Below are 24418 nucleotides of genomic sequence, written 5' to 3'. Positions count from 1 at the left end.
AGTTGGGAGGCAACTGGAGTGCTGGTAAGCTCGGGCCGTAGCTTACTGTCGACCCAGTTCTGATTCTGGTAGTGGGATAAGCATGCAGTAAAATGTAATTATTTAAATGTGCTTGCGGGCAGACATGTATGGGGCCCTATAGGTGGCCACTCAGTCTGATCATGCCTCGGGCATTTATCAACTTACATTATACAACAGGTCGTTTCGAGGAAGCAATCTGATTGGTTGAAACAGCCAAACGAGCACCACTCCACACCTAATCAAAACAAAGAATTCAGCTGCTCTGTTTTCCCAGAGCGCAGCAAACTCGGTGGCTATGCTAGCTAGTTTCTTGGGACATTTGTGGTCCCAGTGACTACATCTGTCATTCAAAAAATATGTTTTTTCAGCGGTTTTCTTAGTTTTAAGGGTAACTGTTGTATAATTGCAATATTACACTTCAGTGATGCTTGAAATGAAATGAAATGAAATGATTACTATATTTACCCAGGGTATCTGGGCTAAGCTCAAGAACTTGTTTCCAGCCAGGCCTGCTCATAGAACATTTCATCGTAGTGGTTCAATGCCTTGTTCAAGGGCACTTCAGCGGTGGTAATTTTAACGTGTCGGACCGCTGATTCGAACTGGCGACCTTCCGGTATCAAGACCGCTCCGCAATCCGTTCGGCCACCGCTGCCGACTACGTCTCGTTCCTGACCGCATCACTGTCGTGGCAATAATCACGTTAAACCACACCCTCTCGTGTAATATTGCTTAATTCATTAGTTTCATTATCTGTATTATTTTATTATTACTAGTGCAGGTCCACACAGTCCGCAGGGACACGGTTCAATGATGCTTGGCGTTGAGCCAAACACAACCTGCGAGTATCGAGTACATAAATGATGTTGTGCTGTACTGTACTTGACCCGACCTGTGAGGATTTTTATTACGGAGAAGAAGCCCCATCTGGATATTATGCCTTCAATATTCTCTGTGCATCATGCTGCAGTGCACACCTTATAATGCTAGAATCAGCTGGATGTTCAGGCCTAGTTTCAACAAGGTGTATGGCAGGGGTCCTCATTAGGCGGACCGCGGTCCGGTCCCACGGACCACCTCTCTGTGGACCCTGGGCAAATTATTTTATTTCCATACTCTGCACCCCAGTATTGGTTGGTTGGGAGGGGATCCGATTTGTATAAGCTTGCCTTGGTGTGACTGTACTAAAGAATATAGAGCCCCGCTATCCGCTGACCGCTGCGTGGCCCGCGCTGCGTGGCATGTGACCGGACCTTAGTCTTTTTCAAAAATGATTAGTGGACCTTCAGCATTTCTAGTTGAGGACCCCTGGTGTATGGCATTGTTTCGTTTCATTCGTTTGTTCGTTCATTCATTAATTCATTAATTCATTCGTTCGTTCGTTCGTTCGTTCGTTCGTTCGTTCGTTCATTCATTCATTTTCTTAGTTATTTGTTATAGAATTTGTATTAGTTATTTTAGTCTGTTCATTCTGTATGGCTATTAGTTGAGTGAGCGATTCACGCCTTGATTCTTTTCCTTTTTGCATACATTGATGACATTTTGCAAGTTTGTTGATTCTTCCCGGCTTATATATATGTGAGTGAGTCAGTGAAAAAGTTGTCAGCGCGACGTGGTATGTCGACGTGGTATGTCGACGTGGTATGTCTCACGGCGCCTGAATACGTTTGGAGTAGGACACCGCATCCTCAGGTTGTACTACAAGGTATATCCTATCAGGCAATGTTTCACGGCCTGGTATGGGAACTGCACTGCCCCGAGAAATGACCGGCCTATACAGCGAAAAGTGGTGTGAAAGTGGTGCGTAGCCAAAGCCCAGCGCATCTAACCTGACTCCGCCAGATGGGGCAGCAGAGAGTACACTGGGTTCCCCCCCTCCTGCTCCCATCTGGGAACTCTCAGGCAGACTTGATGCCCCGGCCACAAAACGGCCTGGCCAATCAGCGGCAGCTAGAGGCGGGATCAAGGCAGCACTGTGTATGCCTTGATACAGCGCATCATCATCAAGGACAAACACCACCCAAGTCACAGACTGTTCAACCTCTCACAATGCCCACGGAAGGGCAAGGGTCTGCTGCAGTATCAAGAGCAGCACATATATACAGTACACACCGGCACTAGCCTCGGAAACCCAGACGTTTTTTTTTCCAGGGAGAAAAAAAAAGTCTGGGTCCGAGTCCACTTCAATTCGGCATAGAGTAGCGCAAACATCTCTCACTCTCTGCTGATTTCTGATCGTCTGCACCTTTGTTAAATTGACACACACACGCACACGTGTACACACACACACTCCTCTCTCTCTGTGTCGCTCTAAGTAATTAGTCTCATGTCGCGCAGCTGCGCATAGTTTCTCCCGGCGGATCCTGCCGGGAGCTGCCTATGCCATAAAAAGCATAGGTGAGTTCCAGGCTACACCGGCACTAACTCAGTAGGGCAGGGCATTCAACTAGTCGACTAGTAAATCCACTAGTTGACCTCGTTGGTACGAGTTGACTAGTTGATGAGAAAAAGGGGGGAAAAAGCATTATTTTTTCTCCCGTTTTTGTAGGCCTCAAGATCAGCTAGAATGCTAGATTATAGTCACCAATGTACAGATATTATTAAATAAATAAATAAATAAATAAAACAATTTTTTTCTTCCTTCTTTTTTACATAATAGGTAGTTAAACAACTATAGTCGACTAGTAAACTGGGCAACTAGTCAACTAGTACAAATCACTAGAAGTGAAAGCCCTTGTATGTATTTAGTGTTCTTGTAGAAAAGAGACCTCTTGGTTGTACAGCTGAACAGCCTGTAAATAAGATGAGAAAGTCCCTATACGGCAGGATTTAGAAGACATTTTCTAGAATCTGGTGTCACCACAGGTCTAAATGGTAATAGAAAGGTGGCTGGTGTGTGTGTGTGTGTGTGTGTGTGTGTGGTATTTTCTAAATACCTGTCTCTTGGTGTGCTCGCTGATCTCCCCCGGCATGTCGTGGGCGCTGCGGTTGAGCGTGCGCGCGATGTGGTAGTAGTAGACGGAGATGATGGCCAGCGGCACCAGGAAGTACACCAGGAAGATGAGCACCGAGTGGATCCGCGGGTGCATCTCGTTGGACAGAGGGTACGGCACGCAGTTCACAAAGGTCACGTTGCTGTGAACCTGCATGGGCAACGGTGGGAAGGGAAGGGAGGGAGAGTGTTGTTTTTGGCAGCACATTTTTGCGAACGCAGTGAGCACTAACTATAGAAGATGGCCCTAAACTGTCTGTGTGTCACGCTGTAACACCACCGGCCCGCCACCAGAGGGCACAGCTGTATCACACACAAAACACACACAAACACACACACACAAACAAACAAAACTTAACTTAAAAAAACTTAACTTAAAAAAACTTAACTTAAAAAAAAACGTAAAAAGAAAAATCTTAAAAAACACAAAAAAAACGTTTTGAAATTAAACGGGTTGAGAATCACTGCTAGAGCCGTAGATGTCACGGTGAGCCAAGGGATTGGCTAAGAGACTAACAGAACACAGGTGGAGAAAACTAATAATCACAGGTGGTGAGACAAGGCAGGAAAACAGTAACAAGGCATACAGGAAACAATACTACACAATAAAAGCACACAAGAAAGAAAACATTAACCAAAACTAGGAACAAGGACCACTAGGGACCACGGATTGTGACAGTAGAAATCTTCTCTCATATATCTTCAAATGGGGGCTAATTAGTGTCAATTTGGGGGTCCTTGACATGAAAAAGTTTGGGAACCACTGGGCAAGCTTCCACATTGGTGCCAAGAGTAATGACAGGATGGGGCGTGAATCACGTGACTGGACCTCAGCCAATGACAGGATGGGGCGTGAATCACGTGACTGGACCTCAGCCAATGACAGGATGGGGCGTGAATCACGTGACTGGACCTCAGCCAATGACAGGATGGGGCGTGAATCACGTGACTAGACCTCGGCCAATGACAGGACGGGGCGTGAATCACGTCGTGACTGGACCTCAGCCAATGACAGGATGGGGCGTGAATCACATCGTGACTGGACCTCAGCCAATGACAGGACGGGCGTGAATCACGTGACTGGACCTCAGCCAATGACAGGATGGGGCGTGAATCACGTCGTGACTGGACCTCAGCCAATGACAGGATGGGGCGTGAATCACGTGACTGGACCTCAGCCAATGACAGGATGGGGCGTGAATCACGTGACTGGACCTCAGCCAATGACAGGACGGGGCGTGAATCACGTGACTGGACCTCAACCAATGACAGGATGGGGCGTGAATCACGTGACTGGACCTCAGCCAATGACAGGATGGGGCGTGAATCACGTGACTGGACCTCAGCCAATGACAGGACGGGGCGTGAATCACGTGACTGGACCTCAGCCAATGACAGGATGGGGCGTGAATCACGTGACTGGACCTCAGCCAATGACAGGATGGGGCGTGAATCACGTGACTGGACCTCAGCCAATGACAGGATGGGGCGTGAATCACGTGACTGGACCTCAGCCAATGACAGGATGGGGCGTGAATCACGTGACTAGACCTCAGCCAATGACAGGACGGGGCGTGAATCACGTCGTGACTGGACCTCAGCCAATGACAGGATGGGGCGTGAATCACGTCGTGACTGGACCTCAGCCATATAACTGATTATAGGATGATTATAGTTTATTTGTGTGTTTGTGTGTTTGCGTGCGTGCGTGCGTGCGTGCACTGAGTCGGCACCGAAAGATCTCTGTGGAGAGCCAATCGAATTGCTTATTAGCAATCAATGGACAAGCTAATGAGACCCTTCACAGAGCGGCCAGAAAGCTTTTAATCTCGCACAAGTTATTATTCATTATTATTCCCTCTTTAAAAACGTCTATTTCTGCAAGGGGTTCAGCTTAGGAGAGGAGATTAGAGGAGGTTGAGGAGAGGATCGAGAGACGCAATTTAACCCGAAGAGAGATGTTACTGGGCTGTGGGCTGTCAGAAACATGTGTGTGTGTGTGTGTGTGTGTGTGTGTGTGTGTGTGTGTGTGTGTGTGTGTGTGTGTGTGTGTGTGTGTGTGTTTTTCTCCTCCGTTTCCCGGAAAGAAAGGGTTTTGGGACATGCAAGGTAGGGCATTCACTTCTAGTCATTTTTACTAGTTGACTAGTTGCCTAGTTTACTAGTCGAGTAGTTGTTTAACTACCTATTATGTAAAAAAATAAAATAAATTAAAAAAATAAACTTTATTTTTTTGGAAATAAATATTTGTACATTGAAAAACTGAGGTGTACATGGTGACTATAACTATAATCTACCTGATCTTGAGGCCTACAAAACTGGGGGGAAAAAAACTAGTCAACTAGTACCAACAAGGTGGACTAGTGGATTTACTAGTTGCTTAATGCCCTAATGCAAGGTATCCGGGGTCGCCGGCAGTGACAAAGAAACACGTGGGTAAAGAGCGGTTGGAGAGTTGGACCAAACAAACATGGCGGCGCACTATAGTATACTACAGTACGTCCCCGAGTCATAACACACATTCTGGAACCAGACCAATATGGAAGCACATCGCTTCATAATTTGACTGTATTAAAGTTTATGGCTGCCGCAGGGCCGGGATTGGCTTATTATTATTATTTTTTTAAGCTCTCCACCCCCCCCCCCCCCCCCCCCCCCCCTCCCTCTTGCACGCCCCATGTGGAATGAAAACATAATGCACTGGCATGGATACAACGGAGGCAATGGAGGGAGGAAGATAATCAATGGAATGGACAGAGAGAGGGAGAGAGATAACGGAGAGAGATAAGACACAGGGAGAGAGAGAGAGAGGGCAGGGAACACCGTAAAATCCATATGAGAGAGAGAGAGAGGGGGGGGGGGAGAGGGAGAGGGAGAGAGAGGGAGAGGGAGAGAGAGGGAGAGGGAGAGAGAGGGAGAGAGGGAGGGAGAGGGCAGGGGACTATACGCTGCTAATCCAGAGTGTTCATTCAACCCATTAAAACCGGGAAAGCATTTTTTTTTCTCTTCATTTTTTTATCCCACGATTTTGTAACCCATTTTTCACGTGTACCACAGACGAAATTTCATTCTGACCCCTCCACGAAAAGGCCTCGTTGTCCTGAACCCTTATCTATCATTTATACATTATGGATCAATAGTGTGGACTTAGACTGTTTTTCGTCTGTGGCATTCAATTATCTAATGTGATCCTGGGCTCTACACACCCACCCTCCGCCAACCTGGGGAGAGCAACGGACTTGAACTCATGCTTCCTTCATGCATGAGTGTCCAAGTTGCTCCTTTACACCTGACAGGGTGTCCCTAGTTGGACGTAGCGCGTGGAAGGAAAGCATTTTTGAGCGGCGCACACCACTCCAATGACTGGCTTTGTGTGTCCCTATGTGTGTCTATAGGGTGCAAGTCCACGGATTCATGTACTTTTTATTTGCATTGTAATCCCCATAGGAGGATCGCCTCATATAAGAACTGTGTTCGAAAAATGTCACCCCGGCCGTTACACTCATATGGATATGAAGAATCAACTGACTGTGAGAAAACGCTATTGTTACTGCTGCTGAATTAGTTACATTTTCGCTAGAAACAGACGGTCGTAAACGATACAGAGACACCTCCCCGACAATTTTGCAGAGACACTTTGTTTATTTTTTTGGACCACAATGCTTATATGAAACGATTTTAAGATGACCCCATTTTAAGTACAATTAACTCAACCTCTTCCTGTGTGCGAGACTTGGTCTCATACAATTCAAAGTACTTCACAGGATACATTATAGCAAAGCCAGACTATCGAGAATATATCCAGATCTTTCCGACACCTGCGATAGATGCTCTCAGGCACCAGCAGATTTGACTCATATGTTTTGGTCATGCCCAAGCCTGGTGGACTACTGGAGACATTTCTTTAGTGTTATCTCTGAAATTCTAGGAATGAATGTGGATCCGTCACCTTGCATTGCTATTTTCGGTGTCCCTGAAGAGGGAGCCAGACTGAACAATAGACAAAAAAATATAGTCTCATTTGCCTCTTTAATCGCTCGCCGCCGTATACTACTGCTATGGAAAAACCATCTACCTCCCTCAAACACATCCTGGTTACAGGACCTAATGTCATTTCTGAAACTAGAAAAGATTTGCTGTCCGCGGCTCTGTTGAAAACTTTTATAAACATCGGCAGCCTCTCATCTCTCACTTTGATCTCATTGGACTAGATAAGTGTATAATTCACCCGAGGGTGCATACTTTGTTCTATCATTGTCACAATTCACAAGGAGCATTATGCCATCTGAGGCTGAGTCAACATGCTGTTTTCACCCTGTCTTTCCCTTGTCTCTCTCTTTTCCTCTTTTTTTAATTCTTCTTCTCTTTTTCCCTCTATCGGCTACTCTTCTTTCTATGGGTGGAAGGAGGGGGGGGGGGGGGGTACTTGGGAGTAGGGGGAATACTGGTGGGGTTTCTTTTCTTTTTTTAAAGAGAAAAATCCACAAACATGCAATGACAATGAAACGCACCTACTGGTAAATCTATATATGTACCATCTATGTATGTATTATGCAATGTGTCACTGCAAAGATGTGGAATACAAAAAAAAAAAAAAAAGATGACCCCATAGAGAAAGGACTTCTGTGAACCAGGCTGAACCAGGGGATGAGAGAGTGACGTCAGGACTTCGGCGCTCTATACAGTAACTATAACAATAAAGGTATAACTAACTAATAAAACTGTACCGTACAGTACAGAGTACATATACAGCACAGTACAGTATAGTTGCACCGCTCAGTTCACACGGGTGTGATTTTTATCTTTATTTTAACCACTTATTTTAACCATTATTGTATAATTTGTCTGTTCAAAAATACCTCATATAGAGCGTTGCAGTCCCGCCCCTGCAGGGACCAGGAAATTATTCCCCGTTCATTTTCCTCATACTTACTTACTTACTTAGGCCTTTAAATTCCCTGAGGAACATAGGCCATTGATGATTCTCCTCCATCCCCTTGGGTCTTGTGCCCTCCGCTCCAGTTGTTGCCATGACAGCCCTTGCAGCTTCATCTCCTGTTCTGTGGTTCTTCTCCAGGTGGCTCTAGGCCTTCCTCTCTTCCTCCTCTGCGGGTTCCATGTTAGTGAATGATTTGTTATTGATTTGTTATGTCTTCGCAGTGTGTGTCCTATCCATGTCCATTTCCTCCTCCTGATCTGTGCTTCTATAGTGTCTTGTCTAGTGAGGTCCCACAGGTTGGCATTGGATATGGTGTTGGGCCAGTAGATTCCTAGTAGGCGTCGGAGGCAGCGGTTGAAGAATGTTTGTATTTTGTTGAGTATGTTAGTAGTTATTTTCCAGGTTTCTGAACTGTAGAGTAGGGTGGATTTGACATTTGAGTTGAAGATTTGCAGTTTGGTTTTGCGTGATATGTCTTTTGCTTTCCAGATTTTATTTAAGATGTTGTATGTGGTCCTTGCTTCGTATGAAGCCAGCTCGAGTTGTGACAAATCATGACAACAAACATTTTGGGCCGAACAAATAATTACAAAGAAGAAAAACAACAACAAAAAGTGTTGTAACCTGCCGTTTTCTTATTCTTTCTAATTATTTGTTGGGCCCGAAGAAATTGTGTTTGTTGTCATGATTTGTCACAACTCGAGTCGGCTTTGTACAAGGCTTAAAAGGTCTTTAAATAAATACTTTTTGAAATGTCTATGAGGAAGATGAACGGGGAATTCATTTCCTGGTCCCTGGTAGGAGGCGGGACTGCGACGCTCTATAGCACGTCACTTTGTGCCGTGCTATGAGCTTGTAGATCTGCTATTTTTGAAAATCTCTAGCAATTCTTACAGCGAAGTCACCCTGCCCCGAACCCGGGGCAATTCACCTTTAGCTAAGCCCCGCCCTCTCCCACTTAGACACTCCCACTTGGACACTTCCCAGCCGGGCTCATTCATTCCAATGTAAATATCATGGATTTTATACATTAAATACTGGTTCATTTTTTTAACCAGACCTTCAAAATCTCTTCCAAATCCGTCAACAAGGCCTGCCATATGCACTGGAAAAATATGTGCGTGACATTACTATTTTAAAACAATGTTTTATCATATAGAAAAACTGTTGGTAGAGAGGTTTAATTGTCTAACCCATGTTATGCTTAGCTGTGATTGGACCTTTGCAGTTTGGGGAGGGGCTTAGCTATAGGTCAATTGTGTTTGTGTAAACCAGGGGTTTTCAACCAGTGGTCCGGGGACCACCAGTGGTCCTTGAGGAGGTTCTAGGTGGTCCCCAGCGAAACGATGGAGAGTTGATATATAGATCTTTAACTCTCTAGAGCGTAAAATGAAACCTTTCATTTTACACTCTCAAGAGTTCAATTATTGTTACACATGTTACATGTGTGGTGTACACCAGTGTTGATTTCGTCGACTAAAACTAAGACGAAAAATGTTCATCGACTACCTTTTTTCACTGACGAAAACTAAGCTACGATGACAAAAAACAGAGTAAATATACTGACAATTTTGATCAACAAATAAAAACTAGAAGCAAAGGAAAGGACTATAGTGGACAAGAGATCCAGTATAAGTCATTTTACACTTGGTTGCATGCTGAAAATAGCCGATCGACCAGCTCACAGCGCGTCGCTGTGCGCCGCGTTGTGAGCTTGTAGATCGGCTATTTTCAGCAAGTGTAAAAACGCTCATTACGACGGCATCAAGGCAGCCGACTAAATCAACTGTAGATTTAGTCGACTAAAATCGTATGTTATTTAGTCAACTAGACTCACACACACTATACTCACACTAGACTCACACACACTAGACTCACACTAGACTCACACACACTAGACTCACACTAGACTCACACACACTATACTCACACTAGACTCACACACACTAGACTCACACTAGACTCACACACACTAGACTCACACACACTAGACTCACACTAGACTCACACACACTAGACTCACACTAGACTCACACACTATACTCACACTAGACTCACACACACTAGACTCACACTAGACTCACACACACTAGACTCACACACACTAGACTCACACTAGACTCACACACACTAGACTCACACTAGACTCACACACTATACTCACACTAGACTCACACACACTAGACTCACACTAGACTCACACACACTAGACTCACACACACTAGACTCACACTAGACTCACTCACACTAGACTCACTCACACTAGACTCACACTAGACTCACACACACTAGACTCACACTAGACTCACTCACACTAGACTCACACTAGACTCACTCACACTAGACTCACACTAGACTCACACACACTAGACTCACTCACACTAGACTCACACTAGACTCACTCACACTAGACTCACACTAGACTCACACACACTAGACTCACACTAGACTCACTCACACTAGACTCACACTAGACTCACTCACACTAGACTCACTCACACTAGACTCACACTAGACTCACTCACACTAGACTCACACTAGACTCACTCACACTAGACTCACACTAGACTCACACACACTAGACTCACTCACACTAGACTCACACTAGACTCACTCACACTAGACTCACACTAGACTCACACACACTAGACTCACACTAGACTCACACACACTAGACTCACACACACTAGACTAACACTAAGACATTCCGGGTGACTCAAATGTGACTGAAACTAAATGAAAACTATTCAAGAGACTAAAACTCTAATCAAAATGTGTGTATATATATACCTGCATGGAGACCACCTGTGAGAAGATGGCCTCGGGGACAGCCAGGAGGACGGACAGCAGCCAGATGGACACGGCCTTCAGACACGTCCAACACACTGCACTGGACGTCTGGATGTCCATGGGGTTCACTATGGCTTTATACCTGAGAGACAGAGAGAGAGAGAGAGAGAGAGAGAGAGAGAGAGAGAGGTTCACTATGGCTTTATACCTGAGAGACAGAGAAACATGGCGGCGCGACCGACGCTTGCTGCAGCCACTCCTCACAGAGACAGACAGACCAAAAATAGGGTATCAGACAGCTTGACATACAAAGTTTATAAACAGGCCAAGTCCAGATATAGTCGGCAGCTTTTATTAGATATAAGGAATCAGTGTGGTAACCACCAACCGATTGTTCCAAAGGAGCAGCTGACCGCACTGGGTCTGCTGTGCACTGCGAGCCGCGCCGAGACCACGGCTCCGTCTGCAGGCACAGTGAGGACAAGCAAGCGGTGTGACAGCGCACGGAAGAGGGGGAAGCGAGGAGGAGCAAACGTCAGGCTAAAGGCTAACCCTACCAAACCGTCAATCCCGACTGTTGTGTTGGCGAACGTCTGTGCTTTGAAAAGCAAAATGGATGACATCAGTCTGTGGAGAGCATCTCATCGGGAAATGAGAGACTGTTGCGTCTTCATTTTCACAGAGACGTTTCTGAAGGACAACATCACAGACGCTGCAATCGAGCAGACTGGGCTGACACTTTACAGAGCGGACAGATCAGCTGCTACTTCGGGAAAAGTGACGGGAGGAGGCGTGGCCGTGTATACCAACAACTCCTGGTGTCGTGACGTCACGCTAATATCATCATTCTGCGATGGAAATGTGGAATACATGATTTTAAAATGCCGTCCCTTTGACATGCCGCGAGAACTGACAGCTGCTTTCATTGTTGCTGTTTATGTCCCACCCAGCGCGAATGTAAAGGATGCCATGAGCAAGTTCTACAGTGCCATCAGTGAGTTACAACTGGCTCATCCTGATGCTTTTCATCTGGTGGGGGGAGATTTCAACCAGGCAAATTTGAAATCTGTCCTACCTAAGTTCTATCAACATGTTAAATGTGCAACAAGGGGGGAAAGTGTACACAAATATTAAAAAAGCATATAGAGCACGTAGCCTACCACATATTGGAGGTTCTGACCACTTGACTGTGATGCTGACGCCCACCTATAAACCAAAGGTGAGGCAGGAACGCCCTAACCTGACTCCGCCAGATGGGGCAGCAGAGAGTCCCCCCTCCTGCTCCCATCTGGGAACTCTCAGGCAGACTTGATGCACGGCCACAAAACGGCCTGGCCAATCAGCAGCAGCTAGAGGCGGGATAGCTGCTGCTGATTGGCCAGACCGTTTTGTGGCCGGGCATCAAGTCTGCCTGAGAGTTCCCAGATGGGAGCAGGAGGGGGGGAACCCAGTTTACTCTCTGCTGCCCCATCTGGCGGAGTCAGGTTAGGAACGCCCAGTCATGAAGGAGATCAGAATATGGCCACGGGGGGCTACAGAAACATTGCATGGGTGCTTTGACTGTACACTATGGCAGGGGTTCTCAACCCGTGGGTCGCCAAATTATTTTGGGGGGTCCCCAAACTATTTTCAAAAAAGAAAAAGAAAAAAAAGTTTTTTTTTTTTTTTGCAACTGAATGGCTGTAAAGTGGAAATGAAGAATGTACATATAGTACACATAGTACATGCATACACCTTCCCTAATGATTATGGTTTCAGTATTTATTTATGGTGTATTGTCTCTATTATTAAGGTTATTGTAGCAGTCAATTTATATTGGGGGTCGGGAGGGGGCGGGGCGGGGGTCCCGAGACGTTGCCAAAGCATTTTCGGGGGTCCCCGGCCAAAAAGGTTGAGAACCCCTGCACTATGGCATGTGTTTTAAGAGGCAGCGACATGTGAGGGGGTCACAGATTTACAGGAATACACAGAGGCTGTGACGGGTTATGTAACCAAATGCATAGACGATGTGACTGTAACGAAGACGATACAAGTACGCGCTAGCCAAAAACCATGGCTGACCAAGAAGACACGCCTACTATTGAGGGCCAGGGATGTTGCCTTTAGATCTGGCGATCCAGTGGCCTATAGGAAGGCAAGGAACGACCTGGGCAGAGGCATAAAAGAGGCAAAAGGAATGTATGGGAAAAGGATGGCAAGTCTATTTAATGACAACAAGGACACTCGGCAACTGTGGCAGGGATTTCACACAGTAACGGGCTACAAGCCTGCTTTGCAGCCAGCCCCAACCGATCCATCCCTTCCTGACAACCTCAATGCCTTTTACACACGGTTCGAGGCCACAAATGACAGGGAGGTGCAGAGATTTCCACCCTCACCCACAGACCAGGTACCCCAGCTATCCACCACTGAGGTTAAGAGGGCCTTTTCCAGCATTAACCCACGAAAGGCTACTGGACCAGACAACATACCAGGCCGGGTGCTGAAAGACTGTGCAGAGCAGTTAAAAGATGTTTTTACTGACATTTTGTGCAGAGCAGTTCAAAGATGTTTTACTGACATTTTCAACATCTCTCTCAGTCAAGCCAGAGTGCCTGCCTGTTGGAAGAGCGCCACCATTATACCTGTGCCCAAAAAACCCAGCCCAGGCTGCATGAACGACTACCGCCCTGTGGCCCTTACCCCAGTCGCCATGAAATGCTTCGAGAGGCTGGTCATTGAACGCATTAAAGGAGGCCTCAGCGCCGACCTGGACCCATACCAGTTCGCTTATAGACCAAACCGGTCTACAGAGGATGCTATTTCCACCATGCTCCACCTCACTCTGTCACATCTGGAAAAGGCAGACACCTATGCCAGGATCCTTTTTTTAGACTTCAGCTCCGCCTTCAACACTATCATACCACAGCAGCTGGTGGAGAAGCTGAGGGTGTTGAAGGTGGACACGGGTACCTGTAACTGGATCCTGGATTTCCTGACACAGCGGAGGCAAACAGTCAGAGTAGGCAACAAAGTATCCAAGGCCATTGAAGTGAACACAGGATCTCCTCAGGGATGTGTACTGAGTCCCCTATTGTTCACTCTGCTTACACATGACTGCAGGGCCAGGTTCAGAAGCAACCATATAATAAAGTTTGCTGATGACACCACCGTGGTCGGCCTCATAACCAAGGGGGATGAAGCTGCCTACAGAGAGGAGGTCGAACAGTTGGCAGCTTGGTGCAAGGCGCACAATCTTTCCCTCAACACCAAAAAGACCAAGGAAATGATTGTCGACTTCAGGACGAGAACCACAACACCAGCCTATGACCATCGATGGCTCAGCCGTAGAGAGGGTAGCAAGCACTACATTCTTGGGAGTGCTGCTAACGGACGACCTGGCCCCGAGCAGCAACACCACTGCCATCATTAAAAGGGCCCAGCAGCGTCTCTACCCCCTCCGTCAGCTGAAGAGAGTCGACCTGCCTGTCCCAGCCCTGACCATGTTCTATAGAGGCACCATTGAGAGCATTCTCACCTACTGTTTTACCTCCTGGTATGGAAACAGCACAGCTGAGGAGAGAAAACAGCTGGACAGGACGGTGAGAACAGCTAGTAGGATCATCGGTGCCTCGCTGCCCTCCCTGGCAGACATGTACAAGCAGAGGTGCATGAGGAGAGCAACTGGCATCATTGAGGATGCCACCCACCCCTCTCACAGCCTGATCTCCCTTATGCCATCTGGGAAACGGTACAGGAGCATCAGTGCCAGGACGGAAAGGATGCGGAGCAATCAGACTCTTGAACTCTAGTATCCCTGGCAGATAGGCCATGAACTGATGACATGAACTCTATGTTCAGTTTTTAAATGTTTTTCTTATTCTATTTATCTTTTTTAAGGACTCCTGTAGTTTTTTAGGACTTATTTATATTCAGTATTGTCTTGCACTTGATATATTTATTATTGTATGAGCCTGTGCTGTCTCTTAACTAGGAGAAATGTAATTTCGTTTTTTTTCTGCTGCTGCAGTTGGAAAGAATGACAAATAAAGCAATCTTGAATCTCAATCTTGAGAGGTTCACTATGACTTTATATCTGAGAGAGAGAGAGAGAGAGAGAGAGAGAGAGAGAGAGAGAGAGAGAGAGAGAGAGAGAGAGGTTCACTATTGCTTTATACCTGAGAGAGAGAGAGAGAGAGAGAGAGAGAGAGAGAGAGAGAGAGGTTCACTATGGCTTTTACCTGAGAGAGAGAGAGGTTCACTATGGCTTTATACCTGAGAGAGAGAGAGAGAGAGAGGTTCACTATGGCTTTATACCTGAGAGAGAGAGAGAGAGGTTCACTATGGCTTTATACCTGAGAGAGAGAGAGAGAGAGAGGTTCACTATGGCTTTATACCTGAGAGAGAGAGAGAGAGAGAGAGAGAGAGAGAGAGAGAGAGAGAGAGAGGTTCACTATGGCTTTATACCTGAGAGAGAGAGAGAGAGAGAGAGAGAGAGAGAGGTTCACTATGGCTTTATACCTGAGAGAGAGAGAGAGGTTCACTATGGCTTTATACCTGAGAGAGAGAGAGAGAGAGTGTTAATGCAGCCATGTTTACACATAGAGCCCTATCCTGCAGTCGTGCTACCCTATATAAATAATACCCAATATCTAAGCATGAAGCTTTGTGCGTTGGCCATTATCAATATCTAAGCATGAAGCTTTGTGCGTTGGCCGTTATCAATATCTAAGCATGAAGCTTTGTGCGTTGGCCATTATCAATATCTAAGCATGAAGCTTTGTGCGTTGGCCGTTATCAATATCTAAGCATGAAGCTTTGTGTGTTGGCCGTTATCAATATCTAAGCATGAAGCTTTGTGTGTTGGCCGTTATCATGCGGCGGTATAGAGTCCCGCCCCCTACCAGGGCCCAGGAAATGATTCCCCGTTAATTTTCCTCATAGACATTTCAAAAAGTATTTATTTAAAGGCCTTTTAAGCGTCGTACAAAGCCAACTCTTGTCGTGACAAATCATGACAACAAACACCCATTTTTGGGCCGAACAAATAATTAGAAAGAAGAAAAAAAACGCAGGTTACAACACTTTGTTTTGTTGTTTTTCTTCTTTGTAATTATTTGTTTGGTCCAAAATATTGTGTTTGTTGTCATGAGTTGTCACGACTAGAGTAGGCTTTGTCCGCGGCCTAACCGTCTTTAAATAAATACTTTTTGAAATGTCTATGAGGAAAAATGCATTGGGAATCATTTCCTGGGCCTGGCGTCGTCATGAAAGGGTGCGGGACTGCAACGCTCTATAGCCTTGTCCCTGAGCTACACAGGTGTGATTTGGGCGTTACATTAATCAAACCAATCAGGGGCTGCGCCATGCGCTATATCTCCACGACGTGCAATCAAACACTCTCTCCCTCCCTCTGCCCACGGAGGAGAGGCAGTCCCACATTTACTATCCAAACTGCATAGCGTTTGATTGCCTTGGAATGAAATCATATTTGATACACATTGTTATCAACCACTCATTGCTGACTGTTGCCAAATCTGTTTGGCCAGTGCCAAATCAACCCCTTCCCGAGGGCCATGGCCAGTGTTGTTTTTGGCAGCAAATTCAGATTTTAGTTTAGTCATAGTCACTTTGGAATAAAACTTCATAAAAATGTCTTTTAGCAGACCTTGATGGTGTCGCAATGGCTGATTTACAAGCTGATTTAATAGCTGATCTACAAGCTCACAACGCGTCACAGCGCGACGCGTTGTGAGCTTGTAGATCTGCTATTTTCAGCATGCAACCAAGTGTAAAATGACTTATTCTGGATCTCTTGTCCACTAGTCCCTTCCTAACATTTTAGTGTAGTTTTCATTTGTTGACGAAATTGTCAGTATTTTAGCCAGCTGCAGTTCTGATTGTAATAGGAAGTGCATTCCATAGTTTTGGAGGCAGTTGAGTTTTGGACGTGTGGTAAGTAAGTAAATAGCCTTGCCGAGCCATGAGGCCCATAGGTCAGGAGCCTATCTCCTGTTTCTGTAGCGTGAGGCAGCTTGATGTACAAGTACACCTCCTGGACATGACGCTAGTATGTCGCAGGGACTTACCCCCAATCCAACCCTTGATGCTGAGTGTCAAGCAGGGAGGCACTGGGTCCCATTTTTTAGAGTCTTTGGTATGACCCGACTGGGGATTGAACCCCAGCCTCCCAGTCCCAGGGCGGACACTCAACCACAAGGCCACTGATTTGGACGTGTGGAGGATCTGCTATTTCCGAGCCTCCTCCCACCGAGTGGTTAAGAAACAGACGATCAAAAACACGAGCTGGGGGTTTCCTGTGTTGCGATACATTGGAATCGGTGACCTATGAATACCGTTTCGACGGAAGCAACAGTTGTACCTTTTTTAAATAGTCTCTCGCACACACAGGGCCCTGCATATACAGTACAGGCTGCAGGCCCTGGGGCTTAAACTCCAGTGAATTCCGTTGTTAATCAATCCGCGCCTGGCTGTTTACAGAGATTTTTTTTCTAATCATGCCAATTGCTTGTGTTACAGATGGATTAATTAAACTGAATGGCCTGGTGTGGTTATAGCGAACAACACAACACTTCATTTGTCTTTGGTAAGCTTCACTGGCAAAACTGCTGATTTAACTACTATCACGTTCACAGTCACTTCATTCAGTGTCGGTGTCCTTTAAGTGTAGACTCTCTGACCCATTTTGACTTGGGAACGATTCTACAAATGCTTTCTAAATCAGTTTTCTGAAAAACCTCATGTTTCTATATCAGTGGTACTGGTTCTCAAACATTTTCATGTCAAGGACACCCAAAAATATATGAATTTGGCCGCCGGCCGCCATCTGAAAATTTGTTGTTCCAGGGACCTCCCCAGAAGCAAAGATTTGAGTCACATTTTCATGATTTTTCCAAAATAGCAGACCTACAAGTTCATAGCGTGGCACTCGGTGCCGCGCTATGAGCTTGTAGATCTGCTATTTTTCAATAGCTAAAGTGTAACACAATGCTTAAAACACCAAAAGGGGTTCCCGCCCAGAATGGATTAATGTGATGTCCGACACATTCCATTGTTTTGATTCCAAGCCGTTGCGTTTGATTGCCTTGGAATAAAATCATATTTGATACACGGAATTATCACCCACATGTTTCCCGATTAGGCTATAGATGGCGTTATAGTATTAACAATCCGTTCCTTATTTCCTACACAGCAATGGATTAATGAAACTGAAACTGTGGTTCGGAGCGAACACCACCACGCGGCACAAATTTCAAACGACGTCATTTAAAACGCCTGGGTCCGTTTTGAAACTCCAAAGAAGTTAACTACAGCAGTGGTTGGTTCCCAAAGTGGGTCTGTAACTCTCAGGAGTAAAATTAACATTGATTTTACAATATAAATTGGGGTCTCAGAGATAGAAATGGCATTAATCCATTGAGACCTGGAACGCATCCATGTCACGTTAGCGTTAGCGTTTTAAACATTATGTTATAATTTAGCTATTGAAAAATAGCAGATCTACAAGCTCATAGCGCGCTATGAACTTGTAGGTCTGCTATTTTTGAAAAATCGTTAAAATGTGCCTCAAATCTTTCCGAAAATTGTCATGATTTAGAAAAAAAAATGTTTTAATTTCGACGTCAGGCCTGAATGGGTTAAATGGGGGGTCCGTAGACTAATGCATGTCAAACTGGGGGTCCTTGAAATGTTGAGAATTAATGTCGAAAAAATCTTATCGCTCATGGGGGGGTCCCTGGCATGTCTTTTCAAATGGGGGGGGGGGGGGGGGGGGGGGTCCGCGGGCTAATTAGTGTCAATTTGGGGGTCCTTGACGTGAAACAGTTTGGGAACCACTGAACTACAGTATGTGAGAGTGAAAGTGAGGGTGGGGGGGGGGTGAGTCACAGCAGGGGGTCTGTCTTCTGAGGAACAAGAAAGAGGGAGAAGTTGGCGGTGTTATGCCCCCCGGTCATAATTCAGTTATGGTCTGTCAACCTGTCACGGACGTCATAAATCATTCACTACCTGTCAACACGCGTGAACTTGCACACGCACGCACGCACGCACGCACGCACGCACGCACGCAGGGTGAATACTCAATCTATGATATGATCTAAAGACATTCAAAGTGATGCAGTGTAACGTCTTCCGTTTGAACTGAAGCTATTTTTGTTACCCCTCTTTTCACCAGTGTATTTTTCACAATAACCATTCCGCATGAACACCCACACACGTTACTTTTTATTGGTGATTGTCTGCTGTGAGCTATGTTTTTGGCAAAGATATTTAGGGTTTATATATCACAATCAAGGGATATTAACAATTATTATCCTGTATATTATTTAGCGGGTTTAGGTCCAGGTGTGCTAGCTTAATTAGTTATGGAAAGCGTAAAAGGAATGATGACCGATAACACTGTCCTTTCTCGCTGTTTCATATGTTAGTTGTGGCGCTGCAGGGGGGGGGGGGGGGGGGAGCTTGTTTTAGTGGAATCAATCAATGTCCAAACATTACAGTATATATACAGTATGTATACAGTATATATATATATATATATATATATATATTAAAAACAAATGCACCGGCAGATTTGTAGTCTGACCACGCGATCGAGGCTATGTTGATCTCACATTACAAGAATTTGATGAATTAAAAGAAGGGTGTAAGCAGTTTCAATCGCCGACTACACCTAGTCCCAACGGACGCGATGTAATGTTTTAGACATAAATTATGTGCATATCATATATATTTCTTCAACTTCAAGGCCTGGTGTTTCGCTATACTGAGTGACGCAACCTTGTGGAAAGTACTTAACATGAAGAACATGGGCCAGCGTGATGCCTTGAACGCAACCTTTGAAACTCAAGTCTATATGAATCACATACTTGTAGGCTAGTACAGGGGTTCTCAACGTTTTTGGCCGGGGACCCCCGGAAATGCTTTGGCAATGTCTTGGGACCCCCGCCCCCTCCCGACCCCCAATATAAATTGACTGCTACAATAACCTTAATAGTAGAGACAATACACCATAAATAAATACTGAAACCATAATCATTAGGGAAGGTGTATGCATGTACTATGTGTACTATATGTAAACTCTTCATTTCCACTTTACAGCCATTCAGTTGGTAAAAAAAAAAAAAAGAGATTTCTTTTTTTTTTTTTTTTTTTAATAATTTGGGGACCCCCAAAATAATTTGGCGACCCCTCGAGGGGTCGCGACCCACGGGTTGAGAACCCCGTCTAGTACACTGTTTGGTGTATTTTTGCATTGCAGTTTTGTATTCAATATTTGCCTAATATTTGTCTAATAGACTTCCCCGATCAAACGAGTTCACTAACCCATTTAGGCATGACGTCGAAATTTAAAAAAATCAGTTTTCTATATCAGTGGAGCTCAATATTTCATGTCAAGAACCCCAAAGATTATTATTATGTAATTGGCCGCCAACCCCCATTTGAAAATATGTTGTTCCATGGACCTTCCCAGAAGCAAAGATTTGAGTTAAAAATGTTCACTCTGAAAGAATATATATTATACGATTTTCCAAAAATAGCAGACCTACAAGCTCGTAGCGCGCCACTCGGTGGCGCGCTATGAGCTTGTAGATCTGCGGTTTTACAACAGCTAAAGCATAACATATTGCTTAAAACACCAAGCACACAGTACGACGTGTCGCAGACACCACTGACCCATACCAGACAATTACAACGTACAATGTAGGCATTTAGCAGACGCTCTTAAAATACTTTACCCGCCAGCATTAATTAATCCCTCGATAAGGTACGGCCAAGGTTTTATCGCGCGTAACACTTACTTTGAATAACCAAATATCCGTAATCGCATGTTACTATGAAAAAGATTCCGTGTGTGTTGCCATCACTGGTTGTTGTTGTCTCATTCGGCGGTGGAAAAAGTGGACCGCGAGTATCACAGCGCCTGCTACAGGCCATTGAAAACGCTTGTCTGGGCCAAATCTGCCCCCTCAATGTCCCTTCCGAGATACAGGCCTCTGAAGACAGGGCGGACAATGCAAGTGGATGCGTGCGCGTCTTCAAAATGGCCGCGGCCATTGTGTGTTTGTGTCCCAGAGTGTTGTTGCGGCAGACGCTTGTCTGGGCCAAATCTGCCCCCTCAATGTCCCTTCCGAGATACAGGCCTCTGAAGACAGGGCGGACAATGCAAGTGGATGCGCGCGCATCTTCAAAATGGCCGCGGCCATTGTGTGTTTGTGTCCCAGAGTGTTGTTGCGGTAGCAACATCAGCTAGCGATCGAAATAAGATGACAAAAAATTAAAAAAAATTAAAAAAAGAATACGCTGCATCTCGAAGGAATCTTTGCACAAAACTGTTTCAGGGATGTTGCCAAAGAAACCTCGGACATGTTTGGACACTGAACTTAAATGACTGGCTCTGCCAGGGGTGTCTCTTGCAAATACTATAGTATGCACTGGAAATAGTAGGCTACACACATACTGTACAGTGTACACACAGTGAGTGAAAGGCACCTCGTAGTACTATAGACGAATAACAGTCTTAAGTCCACACTAATTATATCCATAATGTATAAAGGATGGATAAGGGGTCAGGCCTTTTCGCAGAGGGGTCAGAATACATTTTGGACTTAGACTGTCTATAGACCAATTATTTGTTTACAAACATTTGGACTGGGCGCACGGGGGACTGTTTCATGTAATCAATTCCCAACAGATCTCCAAACCTGTTGTTTTGGGGAGCGCTGGTTTCAGTCCATTCAACCTCCTCTTGTGAGTTGGCTAGTGAGATGCACCCTAGGAGACATTTATACTTCAAAGCCCAACAGTATTGTGCACAGAGAACAGCTGATATACAAGCTCACATCGCATCACAGATGCGACTGTTGTGAGCGTAGAGGTCTGCGTGGGCGACACCATCGCGGGACGAAGCATAAATTATACTTGATGGACTGCAGGTGCGTGTGCAGCCGTGCACAAATAGGCTCTGCTGCCGTGATCATGAGCGCACCTCCCGTTCTTATGACAGCGACTGGAGGTGTGGTTTTGAGGACAACTGTTTTGAATTGCTATTATTGTTCAAACACAACAGAAACCAAGGATTATATATTTCAAGGGCGAGAGATCACAATAAAAATCCTAATCATTCTTCCTCCACACTGGGAGAAAAACAGCATCTGAAAGTTTGATGGGGCATTTTTTAGAACTTTTCCATTGCATCTTGTTGTAATCTAAGTACTGGACCCTCGTCTGGTTCTGACAGACAGGTAGTGTGTGCAGGCTGTGTGTGACAATCCAGTTGAAGTATTCCTTTGGTACGGCGACTGCGGCGGCGGGTACCCGGGAGAACAAATTAACGAGACACGAGACAGTATCACGCTAAGGTTCACAAAGTGTATTACACAAACAGGAAACATATATAGTGCTGGATCATAATGATGTGACAATAAGATATGAGACAGAAGAACGTGCCTACTGCAGCAAGGCTGATCTTGCTGCCGCCGAGATGTCTCTCGTAGCCTATCTATAAAGTATGCTACAGTACCGGCAGTACACAATACATATCAAGTACACTGTATCTCAAGTTCAAGTACATAGACTAAGATGTACTGTGCATGGGCTAATGTCATAACACATCTTATGAGAGGTGGTGTTCTTCTGCTGCCTTTAAGCGCGCGCATGCCGTTGCTTATCAGTGTGACGTCGTCTGATAAGGCGTCTATAGTACTCTACTCAAGTATACAGTTGGGTGCCACCGATATTGTCCCTTATCATTTGACCCATTTAGGCCTGACCTCAAAATTTAAAAAAATCCTTCTAAATCCTCCAGTTTTCTGAAATAAATATTCTCACGATTTTTCAAAAATAGCAGACCTACAAGCTCGTAGCGCGCCACTCGGTGGCGCGCTATGAGCTTGTAGATCTGCTATTTTTCAATAGCTAAATTATAACATAATATTTAAAACACCAAAAGGGGTTCCCGCCCAAAATGGGTTAACTGTGCTTTTGCGCAGATCACGCAAACCTCAGCAAAAAGAAAAGGACAATATCGATGGCCTCCAACTGTACAGTGGTTCATTCTGAAAGTGGGGGTTCCTTGCAGGAAGAGGCCAAGCTGGTTTCCATGTAGCTAAACGATTGATTGTTTCAGAACCAAAGGGACCCCTTACTTACTGGTTTGGTTTGTAACTCAGAGAGTGTACAAATGTGTACACTGCTTTAAGAGTTATGGGTGTCTGAATGCTGAGGCAAACTGGGGGTCCTTGAAATTACAAAAAAAACAAACTAGTTTGAGAAGCACTGCAGTGTAATACAGAACAGTGAGTTGGTGCAGAGCTGCTTCTTTCCACACTGTGGAGAGAACTGACTGTTTGCAGCCCGTAGGTATGCAATCATCTCTGTCACCTGTCAGCTCTGAAGGTAAGGCTCTTGCGTGCCGAGTCTAGTCTGCATTGAAATTGTTGCAAAAGAAATACAATTAACATCACCTCGCGTCAATACTGTTTACAGGCAGGCTCTTTCATCTGACAATGTTCTGTACCTGTTCTCTTCCCCGCGTCATCTTGTCTGTGTCTTTGCAGTGTTTCGAGGCTCTATCTGCGGATTCAGGAAAGACTCATTGCATTGCGTGAACTTTTTAGAATGCCAATTAAACACTCTGTGTCTGTGTGTGCGTGTGTGTGTGTGTGTGTGTGTGTGTGTGTGTGTGTGTGTGTGCGTGCGTGCGTGCGTGCGCGCGCACATGTGCGGGTGTGTGCGTGCGTGCATCCGTGTTCAGATTTAGAATATCAGGAGGATACACAATGCAAGTGAACAACACAAGCCAACGGGGGAAATGCCGAGTGTGGGTGAGGTGAGGTGAGGTGAGGTGAGGGGAAGTGGGCCCCCCACAACCGCAGTTTATCGAGAACAGGTCTAAAAAAATCTCCAAATCCGCCACCAGGAAGAGTTGAATGACGAAAGCACAAACTGGGCTTTGCCTGACAAATGCAAATGTGGTCTGGACTCTGGAAGGAGATCATAATTTCTAATAAAGGACTTTTGCTGAAAAATCCCTCATATATACGCTTTCACACTCCGGCCCCTCTCTCTCTTGCTCATGTGCGACTCCGAGTGCACGAGTGTGCCGTGCACACGCACGCACTCACTCGCTCACACGTGCGCACACGCACACATACACAAAGAACAGCTATGTATGTGCAGCCTTTATTTCAACGTAGAACTGTCGCAGCCTGTTCTGTCACCCTGCTGTGTTTTCTCATGTTCCCCCAGCAAGCCAAATGACGTCAAATAACGATGACGTCATGATGACGTCCTCCGTTGACTCCGATGACATTCAGGACTTAAAGGCCAGATCACAGCCCATATGGGGATGATCTTTACGTCATTTCTAGGACATCTTCACCAGTTGAAATAATACAGATTATTCTGGGCCAGATCTGACTAGTTATGATATGACTTAAGTTGATCTGGCCTCGATCGGACTCTCTTTGATTCATCCAGGGACGTCTGTCTTAGTGGGCAGAATTTATGTTGGTTGAAATCGGGTGATATTCTGGGCCAGATCTGACTAGTCTTGGTTTGACTTGATCTGGCCCCAATCGAGACGTCACTAATTCGTCCAGGTCCTGACCGTGCTTGCTGGGGGCCTATAGTTTTAGTTAGTGTTTAACTGTTCTGTTGTGTTCCTTTTATTTTGT

The 24418-nt window shown here is 45.4% G+C and overlaps 1 protein-coding gene across 1 annotated transcript in view; it reads right to left on the bottom strand.

Annotated features, from left to right (window-relative positions):
• Positions 1-24418, bottom strand: part of nmbr (neuromedin B receptor) — a gene marked incomplete at both ends in the record, with an annotated part of 202131 nt that overhangs the window by 93096 nt on the left and 84617 nt on the right. The window contains 2 exons of the mRNA XM_079526455.1: positions 2958-3164; positions 10743-10884. Coding sequence (XP_079382581.1) covers positions 2958-3164; positions 10743-10884 — 349 coding nt within the window. The remainder of the gene's footprint in view (positions 1-2957; positions 3165-10742; positions 10885-24418) is intronic.

This window comes from Electrona antarctica (genome assembly GCF_951216825.1).
Source record: "Electrona antarctica genome assembly, chromosome: 17".
NCBI classification, from domain to species: domain Eukaryota; kingdom Metazoa; phylum Chordata; class Actinopteri; order Myctophiformes; family Myctophidae; genus Electrona; species Electrona antarctica.
Note: the sequence above shows the minus strand (reverse complement) of the source record. Positions and strands in the feature narration are given on the sequence as shown.